Here is a 14,394-nt window from a genome sequence, read left to right on the forward strand (position 1 = left end):
GGCCCCTATGAGGACAACACACCTGGATGTCTGGACAGTGACGACCTCCCTGGCCCATCTGAAACACCTGGTCAGTCTATGTCTCCCTTCCTCACCCTTCTCACATCAACCCCGTTGCTACAACATCACAGCCAACCCTTTGTCCCCAAATATGTGTAAACATCTACAATTGTCATGATTGCCAACTATGGTCTTGTTACTCCCCCCTACATTGAACAGGCAGTGTAATGGACAGCAGAGGGAGGCGCCCTCAGCAGGAGACAAAAACCTACAGATATGTGCCAAGACAGATGTCAGAGAGGGAGAAATCCAGGTCCACACAAGAGTATAGTCAGTATTCCAACCTGCAAAAAGACCATGACAGAGAGAACCATCAGGATGGAAGGCATGGTGCCACACAAAGCGCATATGCAAGTCAAAGATGTCATGCCCAGTGTATAATACCTCCTAGGCGGGGCCCCCAGATATTACTACTCATCACCAGTCACAGACTAACCATACAAATCATTTACCTGTCATCAGTCATGTACAACCCTCATGTCTGGAATCATTTAGCAATGGATAATGACTATGAATGCCTCAAGCCATAGGTAGCAGAGGCACAGATTATAAACCACAGTCAGTGGATTGAATGACATGAGTACAGGAGAATGCAGCAAACATAGCTCAATACTGGTCTGTCCATATGATTAGTGAATGTGGGTAACTGTAGTGAACACACATTCTAGCGTTGAACCACTGTTACAGTGCACCTTACATTCTATCAGTCAGCTTCCACAACTCACACATAGGGTTATGACCACATTACACCCCCATTGATGAATCACGTCAGGAGGACTATTCTCACCAATCCACCTCTGAATGTGGACATTCAAGACTTGGAAAACCGTATTCTACGCACTTGTACGTCACTGGAAGTACTGATCGATGTGCTCTGTCCTAGAGTCTGTTGCACCTTCTTCCTCTAATTCCTCATCACTTGCCATTTCAGCATTTCCAGCCACTGGTCCAGCTGCCTCACCCTCATCAGCTAGCAATGGAATCTGATGTCTCAGGGCTAGATTGTGGAGCATGCAGCAGGCAACAATGATTTGGCATACCTTATGGGGCCTCCAGATAGGCTCAGGCACATGAATCGTGCCTTCAGGAGGCTGAAAGCACGCTCAATTACATGTCTTTTCCTCTTGTGGGCCTCAGTGAAACAGAGTTCCCCTTCTGTGGCAGGATACCTCACTGGTGTCAAAAGCCAAGGAAGGCTTGTATAGCCAGAGTCACCTGTGGGCAGAAATTTAGGTCTTGTGAAATAAAAGGTACAACGACTGGGCAGATTGTGATGACAGGTGCCATAACAGTTAAACATTTACATATGTACACATACCAAGGAGCCAAGCCCTCTCTGTGTGTAGCCAAGCCATCAAGTGTGGGACATTGCTGTTCTGCAAAATGTATGAGTCATGCACTGATCCTGGAAACTTGGCTGCCACTTGTGAGATGTACTGGTCTACCAAACACACCACCTGAACATTTATGTAGCAGTAGTTCTTCCTGTTCCTATATTCCTGTTCATTGACACTAGGCTAAATGGGTGCCGTCAATGGCCCTATCACATGAGGAATGTGTCCCATATCATAAAAGTCTGCCTTCACATGCACCATGTCTGAATGTTTGGGAAACCTGATGGAGCTATCCCGGTGCTTTAATAGAGCAAGCAGTAAATCCTTCAAGACAAAGGCCACTGTATTCTGAAAGGAGCCTGTGGCCAGGCAGTGTAGCACTTGTATAATGGGAGGGATGCAATAGGGATTGCCCATGGCTGGCAAGAGATCTGGGGCCAGATGTAGCAAAAACAATTGCAGTCGCAAACGGTGTGAATCGCAAAATTCCACCATTTGCAAGTGCAAAATCGCCTTTCATGATTTATGAAAGGAAATCGCAGTGCAATTTTAGGGAATCGCAAAAATAATTATTTATTAAATGTATTATTCAACTGTGCCAGTGCTGTGTCTGGGGTTTGGTGTGTGTTTTGGTAGCCTGTGTTGGCTGTGGTGTGTGTAGTATGTATGTGCACGTGTGTATGTGGCTGTGTGTGAATGTGCATATCAGTGTGAGTGTACGTGTTTGTCAGCCTCGCCACCAGTCTTGGATGTGTATGTTGTGTGTGCCTAGGTACGTTCACAAGTGACAACAGTGACATGTAAGTGTGTGTGCTTATGGTTGGTGTTGTCGTCATTGTTGCTGGTTCTGGATTCGTTGGGTGAGTAGGAGCATTTGGAGAACGTGCAAATCAGGTTCCATGGTGGCTCCAGATGAGTATGGCTTCCTGAAGGTGAGTGTCCTCTTTTATAGAGTTGGTTTCCGCCAGGGTTTCTGTGGTGGTGCGATCGTGGCAGAAAACTTGGCGGTGTGCAGCCAAGTGGGAACATGCTATCCACCAGCCTGAAGATGGCTACCGCCGTCCGCGGTGGGTTGAACACAGTGGTGGTGCTGGCTGTAGATTGGCTGTATTCAGTTGGGAAGACTGTCATGGTCATAATTTGGTAGTCTGTTGGCAGTACGACTGTCACCGCCAACATGGCGGTCGAAATGACCCCCTTGGTCTCCAACACCAAATCATTCTCTTTATGTCTTTCAATTTTTAATTTTCATACATTGTGCCCTCAATGATTGAGATGTTCTGATAGCAATGTAGTTATTTTTCTACAGATTACAGTATCTGTTAAAAGAACTATAATTTGTCAAACGTCCTCTTCTCCAATTCAGGCCTATAAGTGGTGTTCAGAGCCATTAGGAAACATGTTAGCCCTCAGTAGCTTCCTTGCACAGCTTTGAATGTCAAGAACTCCATACAAGAAAATGAAGGGCCAGACGTATCAAGAATCCATTTTGCGATTCTCTAATAGCGATTTTTAAGAAATATTTGCACATTTTTTGCATTTCCCAAACTGCAAATTCCTAACTGGAATTTGCAATTTGGGAAATGCAAACTCCAGGGTGCTGGGGGCCTAAGGCCCCCTCTGCTGCACCCCAAAATATTATTTTAGGACATGTAAGCCCCACACATGCCAAAGGGGCATGTGTGCATTACATGTCAATTTTAAAAATGCATTTTTAATGCATTCTTAAAATTTGCACATGGTTACCACCAAGTTGTATTTGGGGGTAATTGCGATTCCTTAATGCCCAATTCGCATTAAGGAAAAGCTAGATACATGTGATTAAGAAATCGCAAATAAGGATCCCTTATTTGGGATTTCTTATTTAGAGAATCACAATTTGCGGTTATCTAAACGGGATCACAATTTTAAGGAATCGCTATTATAGGGATTCCTTAAAATTGCATAGCGAATGCCTTTCATACATACTGAAAGGTATTTTTGCATTAGCAAAAGGCCATTCGCACTGTTTGCAAATGCAAAAACGCTTGATACATCTGGCCCTAAGTGATCTAGGCCAGATGTATCAAGATTCCAGTTAGCGATTCTCAAATTTTTATTTTTAAGAGATCGCTATTTAAGAAATGCAAAAAGCGATGGATCAAATTTGAAAATCACTAATAGCGATTTCTTAAAATTTGCAGATGCAATTTGCGAGATGCAAATACCGAACTGCTAAAACAATTGCGATTCGGTAATTGAAAATCACAAATAGCAAAAACGGCAAACCGGAACAGCCTGATGACATCACAACCAGGAAGTGAGTTTGACCATGCTGTTTCCAGGAGCCACACCCACAGGAGCAGGGAGAGAGACACAGCCCAGCACCAGGGAGCCAGCATTGTGAGCAAGCCAGGACCAATGCTGGAAATGGGAAGGGGAAGGGAGACAGGAAGAGGAAGCTCAAAATTAGTGAGCAAGAATTGGAGGTGCTCATTGAGGAGGTTGTTAGGAACCATGACAGACTATTTGGCAAGAACTCACTCCAAGAACCTGACAGTGAGAAGCGGAAATTCTGGTCTGACATACAGACAAAAATATGCGCAGTGGGTGTTGCGCAGCGCTCTGTGGAGGAGATACGCAAGCGATGGTACGACTTGCGTTCCTGTGCCAAAGAGAGGGTGGCCAGCAGGCTAAACGAGGCAAGGAGCACCGGAGGAGGACCATCCATCCAGACACTGTCCACCCCCATGGAATACCTGGTGGAGTCCACATTGCTTCCAGAAGCTGTCAGTGGCGTTACTGACATTGACACCTCAGGGACACCCAGCACCAGCAAAGGTAAGGCCAGCAATTATGTGTATCCCCATTTGTGCATGTACAAATGCCCCTTAAGAAATAGATATTAGCTTGATGCACAGTGAAAAGTAGTCCATGTCACATCTTACATACAACACAACTATGCCTGGAGTGGTAGTACACAACCCTAAGGTAAATACACAACATAAATAGCAAGATAGTGGTCAGCTGCATAAAGAAACACCACAAACGACTTATAGGGACATGATTTAATTGTACATTTAAAGTAACAATGCAAAATTCTGTGAAACATGCAAAAACTGACATGCTGCACATTGTCCTTGCAGATGACCCAGTCCCTGCTGCTGCAGGATCTGAAAAAATGGGGGAAGCAGAAACACAGCCACAGTCTGACTCAAATACCAGGGAGTCCTACAGTATCGTTCCTACTAGACGCAGGGCAAGGGTGTTACAACTCCCAGAGTATAACCTGGACTCAGATGAGATGCCAGAACACGAACCAACACCAGCACCAGAGGCGAGTCCCGCAGGAAGACAGCAGTCCCTGTGCCAGAGACAGTGACAGTCAACTCCCCTCAGGAGGCACCACGATGCAGGCAGACAGTGCACAGATAAAGGAGAGGGCCCATCCATCTTTGGTGGTCTTGAAGCTTCCATGCTGAAGGTGTAGTACCTGCAATGCAAACACATGAAGTCACTGCACAGACAGTTTGTGTCTCACAATTACAATATGGGATTACTACACAAGCAGTTGGAGACTCTGATTGAGGGACAGCAAACAGCAGCTGAAACACCAAGGAGTTGACACACACCACTGGGGAACTCTGCACTGAGATACAGCAGGGTTGCTTCAGCCATCGCAGGCGCCATCACCAATTCTTGGGAAGGTTTGATAGCTTCTGTAGATCCGCCAATCGGCTTGCAAGTTCAACAGCCTTGATATCATGGCGTGCCGTGGCCACACAGGTAGAGATGGCACATTGCAGTCAGGATGTTGCACAGGGATTGGTGCAAATAACCAACGTGTTGGATGCAATGCAAACAGCATGCAGTGCCACAGCCACCGAACTGGGATAGTGAGGAGCCCACTAGCCTCAGCAGTCTGACAGTCCCTGTGATTGATCCGAGGCGTCGCAGTGCCAGACACAGTACTGCATGTGAACCTGCTACAAGAAGTGCCAGCAAGGGCACTGAGCACTCCAGTCGAGTGCGTGGATGTAAGAAGTGATGTTGAGGGCTATAGGGGATTTCCTAAACATGTAGCAGTACACTTATACTATGATGCTAATAGTGTGACACTGTTAATCGTTCATGTCTGCCTATTGTGAATAGCTATGTTCTATTGACACATTTGTTACCTGAAGTCAATGTAATAAAGATGCTAACTACAGAGATGCATATTATTGAAGTGGAGTTGTCATTACTTACATCAAAAATGGTTGTGCATGATGTCCGCACGTCTTGCCTGCACTCTGCTGCACTGCTCCTGTCTGCTGGTTGAAGGGGTGGTAAGGGATCATCAACCTCATCTGAGTACGGCTCCGTTAGTTCCACTGGTATGCCCTGGTGGTTGCTATGTTGTGCAAGACAGCACATGTGGCCACAATTTTGCATGTCGTCTCTGGGCTGTACTGTAGTGCACCTCCACTCTTATGGATGCACCTGAAGCGACACTTCAGCAGCCCAAACGTGTGCTCCACCACATTGCGGGTTGCCCTATGTGCAGCATTGTACCTCCTCTCTGCTGGAGTTGCAGGGCTCAGGTAGGGCGTCAGCATACAGGTGCACACAGCGTAGGCACTGTCTCCTGAATGCACAGAGAGTAAAATGTGTACTTGTGATATCTGATGTCACACTTACATCAATGCAATATTGTAAACTATCAAATTACCTAGTAGATCACAAACTCCCCAGCTAGCAGTCTTGAGTGAATCCCGCTGTGGCAAAAGATGTACGAGTCATGTGTGCTCGCTGGGTATCTGGCCACAAACTTGGTAATGATGTAGGAGGCATTGCATATCACCTGTATGTTCATAGAATGATTGTTTTTTTACGGTTGCAATACACATACTCGCTGACCGATAGTGGACAGATTGCTACATGTGTCCCATCGATGGCACCTAGGACATGTGGGAACTGTGCTATCTGGTAGAAATTAATTTTAGTTTGTTGTAATGCCTGTGGGGTGTTGGAGAATCTTATGTAGAGTTGTATTCTGCTCAGCATGGCATTGAGGAATGCGTTGGAAAATCTAGAGGGGGCACTCTGTGATACCCCTTCAGCTGCTGCCATGACCCCTTGATAGCTCCCTGAGGCTAGTAGGTGCAGGGAACATGTTACCTGCACATAGGTGGGTATGCTATTGGTCCTGTGTGTTGTGCGCTACAGCATGGGTTCTAGCTCAGCTATCAGGTCAAGTATCATGACTGAGCTTAACCTGTACTTCTTATAAATTTCCTCCTCAGTCTGGTCAAAAAGGGTAATGTGCACTCTGAAAATGCACTCCTGTCGCCTCCTCCCTCTTCTCAAACCTGCCAAGATCCTCATTCTCCTCGCCATGACGTAGAGTGCAGCCATTGTGGAAGAGCAACTGAGGCATTCTGGGCCTCTTTAAATAGGTTGCACCTGGTTACCACCTGGTTTCAATTCGTGGTAAATTGCATGTGCAAAAGGCCATTCTGCGAATAATCGCAATTTGCGGTTTTTTGATGCATCGCATTGTGAATCGGTTTTTGCGTGTCACATTTAGCATATCGCAAGTAGCATCCTGATTTTGCGTTTCGCAATTAGCGATTCAGTAATTCATATTGCTATTTGTGACACGCATATTCATGTCTCATTCGCCAAAAATTGCTATTTTAGCGATCCCTTATTTTTGCACTGCAAATGCCTTTCATACATCGCAAAAGGCATGGCCCCTAGTGCTAATAATGGGTGGTATAAGACCTTTTGTTCAAACCTACTAGTATTTATCTTTCTGTTTGTTTCTTTTTAATTTGGAAGATTTTGCCCATAAACTAATAACTTCTCTGGCGCAAGCTCTACTTCCTGTTAAACGCCCTCTACATTTTTGCATGCACTTGCATACCATGTGCATAACTCATATTGAGGACTTTTAACAATTGATATAGTCCTCAGCAGCATTATACAAGGTTTTACTAGTATTTTTGGCACTCATGTTTATAACATTGATTTTTTTTTGTACTTCAACGAACACAAGAACAATTACTAAGAACATCTATGACAGAAATAGACCTGCTTATGTCATTTATATGTTTCAAAGTGAATGGTTATACATTACAAATTGAAAATAGTTAAGTGCTGTTAAGATATTTTTAAGCGAAGTGTGACTGAAAAGGACTGGAGGAAGAAGAAGATCATCACATTGATTAGGTGGAAGAAATAATTATAAAACGATGTGGAGGTCTCTGTTTATAAAAAAAATATTTGTTTGGATATAAGTAGAAATGCAACCTATTATTTCAATAGCATTCAATATATTAAGTGCACATAAATTATTATCATGTGCAGATAACTCACAAAAACATGTTCTGGTTTAATTTATATTACTTAATAATAGTGTTCAAACCTATTCACTTTTGTGTAAAAGAGATCCCAAACAGCAGCGAAGACGTTTATAACCATATCAAATGTTGTATAAGAGTCACAGAGGAGGAATATGTTATATCTACTAATATATATCACTGTTGTCCTCTCTCACTAGTAGTGGTGTATATTCATAATACCCACTGCCATGCACACAATTTGGAGTATTCATTATGTCTACTAAAGGTTTCCTACAGGAAAAGTACTGACTCTATTAAAAAAAAAAAACCTATGTTTAGAGTAACTATAAACGTTTCTCAATTTGAATGTATATTGTATAATATGTAGTTCATGCAAAGTGGGTAAGGTGTCGACAAAAAAAACAAGCATTTGCAATGCAACGGGTCTTGCATTTCGCCGAGTTAGAGCTATTAGCTTCAGAAACTCCTAATCGGACTTTTCTTGCCACATTAAATGGGAAAAAAAACAAGCGCAATTGTGCTGCTAAATAAAGAGAAAAAGTAATCCAGAAACCATACGGAAATTTGGAGCCTCGTATGTTTCCAGTAGTTGGTCTGTTCGCTCGAGGAGGGCTAAACACCGAAAAAGGCAAGACGTATGCATGCCTTTTACAAATGAAAGCAAGACGATTTTGAAAGGCAAGCCCATGAACCAATTTAAGGGCCTGTCATGACATGAGTTTGGTTAGATGCCCAAAGAGAGATTACATCAGGGCACGGAGCGCTTTGCACAGGGTTCCTTTATGTGACACTACAGTGGCGGCCATCAACATTTTAAACAGGTGCAGCACAGAAGTTAGGTTTAACATTGTCACATGCACAGGCACTCAAAATATTTTTGTGTAGAGCATAGTTACTTATCCTGTGGCTAGGGTGCTCCAAATAATAATTACTTATTAGGTAACAACAGATTATCAAACCGTGGAAGATCAGAGAATAAGCACATTTAGCAAGTCTCCGAACGACAACAGCAATACTTTGAGGATGCCGACGTAAATTGTCAGTTAGAACGCACACATTTACTCACTACTCACCCTTGTATTACTGTTAGTGATTTAATCATCAGTTCCAGAAATATGCCTGTAAATGATATGTCACTCAGGCCTGTACTGTAAATGCTATTTGAACAATGACACTTGTGCATTTGCTCTGGCCTTTTTCAGAAGTAATCAGACATATGTATCAGGCTGTGAATATTACTGTGGTATTTGCTAAACTTCTGCACGTCATACAAAATGTTTGACTACCCACATAGTTGTAAGTTTGAGAAGTGATCTATGAACATCTCCTAATGTACCACGTTACACTGCTGCCTCTGAACAGAAGTAAAACTGGGTACTAGCACAAGTGAATCTGCCCCCAAGCTTCAGAACATTCAACCTTCTAAAGATAAGCTTGGAATCTTCACCTCCACGTAACATTTTTACACTCAGAAATTCAACTCAGGTGCGTCGTATGGTCTGTGAATCACCAACTCTACTTCAGTATACACTCATTAAAACCCTGCCTCTCTGCACTAAAACATCCAGTGAGCACACTGAAATGCTCAATCATGACACGTTGCCAGCAACCAAACAGCAGTTTGCAGTCCAAGCCAAAGCAAACAGCTTAATGATCAGTCTAGAAGGTTAATCATGGGATTTGCTGGTGCTTGACAGCAGCTACTCCGTGATGCGCAGCAATCTGTCAAGTTGAGCTGCTCTCAATGAGGGCAGACGCCAGAAGCCGGTAACAAGGGTAGTTTCACTGCTCATCTCTGGAAAACCAGAGACAACCGAACTCTTCTGGACTGGTGCATGCTGCAGAGAATAGGGTGCTAGTGAGGAACAAACGTGCTGTGCTGTTTGTGTAGGAAACAAACAGGGTGAGGCCGATGGATGATCTTTGGGAAACTCTGCAGAGGATGTTCTTGGGTGCAGAGGGAAAGGGGGCAGTCAAATGCCTTGTGTGGGTCCTGAGAGGAAGGGTGCAATCCATTTGAGGGTGTTGTTCTGTAAGCCGATGTTGTGGAGTGTGTCGATGACAGTTTGGGAGACCATGTTGAATGCTGCAGAGAGGTCAAGGAGGATCAAGGCAACTGTTTCTCTGTGATTGAGCAGAATTCTGATGTCATCTGTGGTGTCGATCAGTGTAGCCGCAATGCTGTCGTCAAGTAGGTGGCTTTGTTCTAAGTATTCGGTGAGCTGTTAATTGATGGCTTTCTCAAGCACATTGGCTGGATAGGGGAGCAGGGAGACCAGTTTGTCATTTTTGTGGTCGCTGGGATAGGCTAAATGCTTCTTTAGGAGGGTTTAACCTCTGTGTGTTTCCACACAACTGGGAAGGTTGCTGTGGAGATGGAGGTGTTGACGATGCTCATGGGTTTTGTGCTGATTAGGTTGGCTCAGAGGTGGAAGAGATGACAGGGGCAGGGGCCGTTGAGCTCCCCAGAGTAAATGGATGACATGATGGCTATGGTGGTTTGGATGGTGAGCGTCGACTGGGTGGTTAAAGTTTAGCTGGTGTTCATTGGTTGGTTGAAGTTGTTGAGGCTGAAGGTGGTGGACTGGGGTTCAAAGTTATTGCAGATGGTGGCAATCTTGCTGTGGCGGTACTCTGTTAGGGTGCTGCAGAGTTTTTGGGAGAGGTGAATGTTGTTCTCTGTAGCTGTCGGATTGGAGTATTCCTTGAGAATTTTGAAGAGTTCCTTCATATGGTTGGCCACAATGTTGATGCGATAAGTGGTGTCTGTTTTCTTGGCTTCCTTGATGCATAGGTGGAATTTGCTGAGGGCTGCTTTATGAGTAGCTCTGTCCGGTGGGGTCCTTGGTGGCATGCCATCGCTACTGGAGACAGTAGCAGTTGTGCTTGATGGTTTTAAGCTCCCTTTGTTGATGTTTGCTGGTTCTATCGTGGTGACTCCATTGGCACATTTGTTGATCCAGGTGGAGAAGTTCTGGACAGCCTGGACAAGGTCTGTGGAGGTGTCAGGTTGTGAGGTGCTGAGGGCTTGAGTCCATAGCATATAAGTCACATTACTCCAGCTGCAGCAATGGTGCTGTGGTGCTTGGTGGTGGAGTGCTAGACATTGGAGATGGGAAAGTGAACTATGGCGTGGGTGGTCCATGTGGGTTCTGTGATGTGAGTGAATTTGATTCTGTCACTGGAAGTGAATATTGCATCTAGTATGTGTCCGGCTTTGTCTGTGGGTTCAATGACCAGTTGGATGAAGCCAATGTAGCTGAGTTTCTCCAGGAGGGTGACAGAGTTGGTGTTGTTGGGGGTCATCGACATGGAAGTTGAGGTCGCTGAGCAGGACATAGTGAATGGAATCATTGGTACTGGGGGCGATGAGGTTGTAGATGGGGTTCCAGAAGGGTGGGCCAGGTCCCAGGTGTCTCTGGCAAGGGTGCATCTTATTGTGGTCTTAGCCTTGGTTTGTAGTCGGAATTTGAGGTGTTTCATAAGAGGCATGGGGTTGTCATTTGTGACGGTACATTGGATGTTTTCCTTGCAGATGATGGTGTTGCCTTCGCCATCTGTGAAGTCTTAATCTGTTATCATGTATCCATCTGGGGTGGCAGTAGTAATGTCGGTGTTCAGGGAGGGGTTGAACCAGATTTTGGTGATGAAGACAACATCCGGGGAGAAAGTGGGAAGGGCATCCCAGATTTCTAAGACTTATTTGCCGAGGGAGCGGGCATTGAGAAGGATGTACTGCAGCAATGCCGGGTCGTTCATAGTCTTCAGAGTGGGAGTAATGTGAGGTTCAGTGCGGACAGAAGGTCCAATGTGGCATGCAAAGCAGCAGCAGATTAAGGGTCCTTTGATTGATCGTGGGGTGGTCGTGAGGCAGCTGTTGTTTAAGAGCCCATGGTCCAGGGCTAGAAGCTCCTCAGTGGTGTAGCATTGGATGGTAGGGGTTCTGGTGCTGGAGGCAGTCCAGGTGCGGATGTCGCCAATGGGCTTGCCTTTGGGGCACTGGCAGTGTGCCACTGCATGCCTCCGCTGAGCAGCATGCAGCGGCCTCCATAAGTTGTCCTGGGAGGTGGGAGGAGCTGTCAGGGAGGAGGGAAGTGGGAACAATGATGAGTGGAAAAGAGATGGTGGAAAAACAGACAGGGTCATCAGTGGGACAAGAAGCTAAGAAGGCACAGAAAAGTAACTATGTATAAACATCAGAATTACAAGTAACAATACAAGAATGCAAAAACAATGATAAAATGGGGCCAGGTAACACAAGAAAATTCAAAAAGTTAGCTACCAGCAGATATCAGACTCCGGGCAGCAGGAGCAAACTGTCAGCAGTGGTGACTGTATCATTGATGCAAATCATGGTCTTAGTCATGGGAACTATGCGGCAGAGTGAGGGAGCGGCAAGCAAGACCACAGGTCAGGGGCTGCTACTGGAGCCATGCAGCGGCCTCCATAAGTAGCCCTTGTAGGTGGGAGGGGCTGTCAGGGAGGCAGGAGGGTAGGAAGCAGGAACAGCAGTGGGCGGGAGCGAGATGGCAGGAAATCAGGTGGGGCAATCAGCGAGCAAGAGACAGAAAAGTAACCATGTATAAGAAGCAGAAATACAAGTAACAATACAATAATGCTTATACAGTGGCACAATGGGGCCAGACAATACAAGACAATGCAAAAGGTTACCAGCAGGAATCAGACTGCTGGCAGCAGGAGCAAACTGGCGGCAATGGAGACTGGATCATTGATGCTAATCGCAGTCTCAGTCATGGGAGCTATCTGCAGGGCGGGGGGAGCGGCACACAAGACCAGAGGTCTGGGGTACTATATTGCTCTTTAATATTGTTAAGTCTGAGATAAACATTCCAGTGATTACAAAAATCATAATACAATTATCAAAACAACTTTATTGTAGCAACCAAAAAATTGGTAAAACAGATAAACAAATGATCAATACCCCCTGGACATTTCCCAATTCTCAAAATACTATAAAGAAATTACTATCAGCCATTGCATCAAAGTTGTAACAATTTAAATGATTGAAACAGTACTATGACTTATACATTAATTGAAGTGCATTATATGTGTTATAGGTAAAGCTACCTTGTCTTAAAGATTACCTGTTGCATTGCAAGGGAATAATAAATTCCTTTTTTCTCCTTGAGTTCAATGTGTGAACCCTGCTCAACAATGACACCATTCTCGAATCCTGCTATGACGTCCGCTGTCTTTACAGTGGAGAGACGATGAGCAATCAATATTGTTGTGCGACCAGCCCTAGCCTTGAATATAAACGACAAAATATACATTTTATGATTAAAATCACAGGTTATAGAGAGCATGCCATTCTGACAGTTAATCTCCAATCAGGTGTTGATATTCTATTTACCGTTAAAGAGTTTCAAATTCCATGAATACTGAGCCATGCCACTAAATAGTATTGTTACTGTTTTGTCAATTATTTGGATAAATGGAATATAACAGGAAACATATAACCTTTGCCACACAGTCATTGCAGACAAATACCATGCAGGTTAGTATTTTGAACTTTACCATGCAGTACTTTATCACCCAGGTGAACGTTACCACACATGCAAGTAAAATTTATGTTATTTAAAAAAAATGGGTTAGGTGAGTGTGAGTTGTTTGAGATAATCATAACTATAACTGCTCAATTTCTATGGTTTTGCGTGAGTGAGAACCTAACTATAATGTCGCTGTAACCTTTGTTTTTTTCAGTGAATTTCTAAGGTTTTTTAGCACACATTCTAACTTAACCAGCGCTTCCTACGGCATTTGGCTGTGCACAGTATGGGTTGACTGAAAGGTCCAAGCCTCCTGCATGCTTTAAAACCGAAGCTGCACATGGCCTTTGGCCGTGCGCAGCATGAGATTGGATGCAGTGGGATCTTTTTTTCAATTTTTCTCTGGATCCACAGATCCACCCCAAATTTACGCAGAGGGCTAATCTGAGCTCCGTGGTGATTTGTGGATTGGACAAAAACAATTTGGGCAATTCTGAATGTATGCCAAAAGTGTAGCACTCCTGTAGGAAAGTACCATATTGCCTGGCATGTTACCCCCATTTTTACTTGTATGTCAGTTTGTTTTTGCCTGTGTCACTGGGATCCTGCTACCCAGCGCCCCAGTGCTCATAGTTTGCGGCCTATTTGTGTTCCCTGTGTGGTGCCTAACTGTGTCACTGAGGCTCTGCTAACCAGAACCTCAGTGCTTATACCCTCTCTGTCTTTTAAATTGTCACTGCAGGCTAGTGACCATTTTTACCAATTCTGATTGGCACACTGGAACACCCTTATAATTCCCTAGTATATGGTACCTAGGTACCCAGGGTATTGGGTTTCCAGGAGATCCCTATGGGCTGCAGCATTTATTTTGCCACCCATAGGGAGCTCAGACAATTCTTACACAGGACTGCCACTGCAGCCTGAGTGAAATAATGTCTACGTTATTTCACAGCCATTTTACACTGCACTTAAGTAACTTATAAGTCACCTATATGTCTAACCCTTACTTGGTGAAGGTTAGGTGCAAAGTTATTAAGGCCCGTATTTATACTTCGTTTGCGCCGAATTTGCGTCGTTTTTTTCGACGCAAAATCGGCGCAAAACCAACGCCATATTTATACTTTGGCGTTAGACGCGTCTAGCGCCAAAGTATGGGCAAATAGC

The 14,394-nt window shown here is 44.5% G+C and overlaps 1 protein-coding gene across 1 annotated transcript in view; it reads right to left on the reverse strand.

Moving 5' to 3' along the window:
- Positions 1-14,394, reverse strand: part of LOC138262020 (ATP-dependent translocase ABCB1-like) — a 1,142,744-nt gene that overhangs the window by 407,612 nt on the left and 720,738 nt on the right. Inside the window, exon 16 of the mRNA XM_069211672.1 lies at positions 12,826-12,987. Within this exon, the coding sequence (XP_069067773.1) occupies positions 12,826-12,987 (162 nt within the window). The remainder of the gene's footprint in view (positions 1-12,825; positions 12,988-14,394) is intronic.

This window comes from Pleurodeles waltl, chromosome 10 (assembly GCF_031143425.1).
Source record: "Pleurodeles waltl isolate 20211129_DDA chromosome 10, aPleWal1.hap1.20221129, whole genome shotgun sequence".
Classification (NCBI taxonomy): Eukaryota; Metazoa; Chordata; class Amphibia; order Caudata; family Salamandridae; genus Pleurodeles; species Pleurodeles waltl.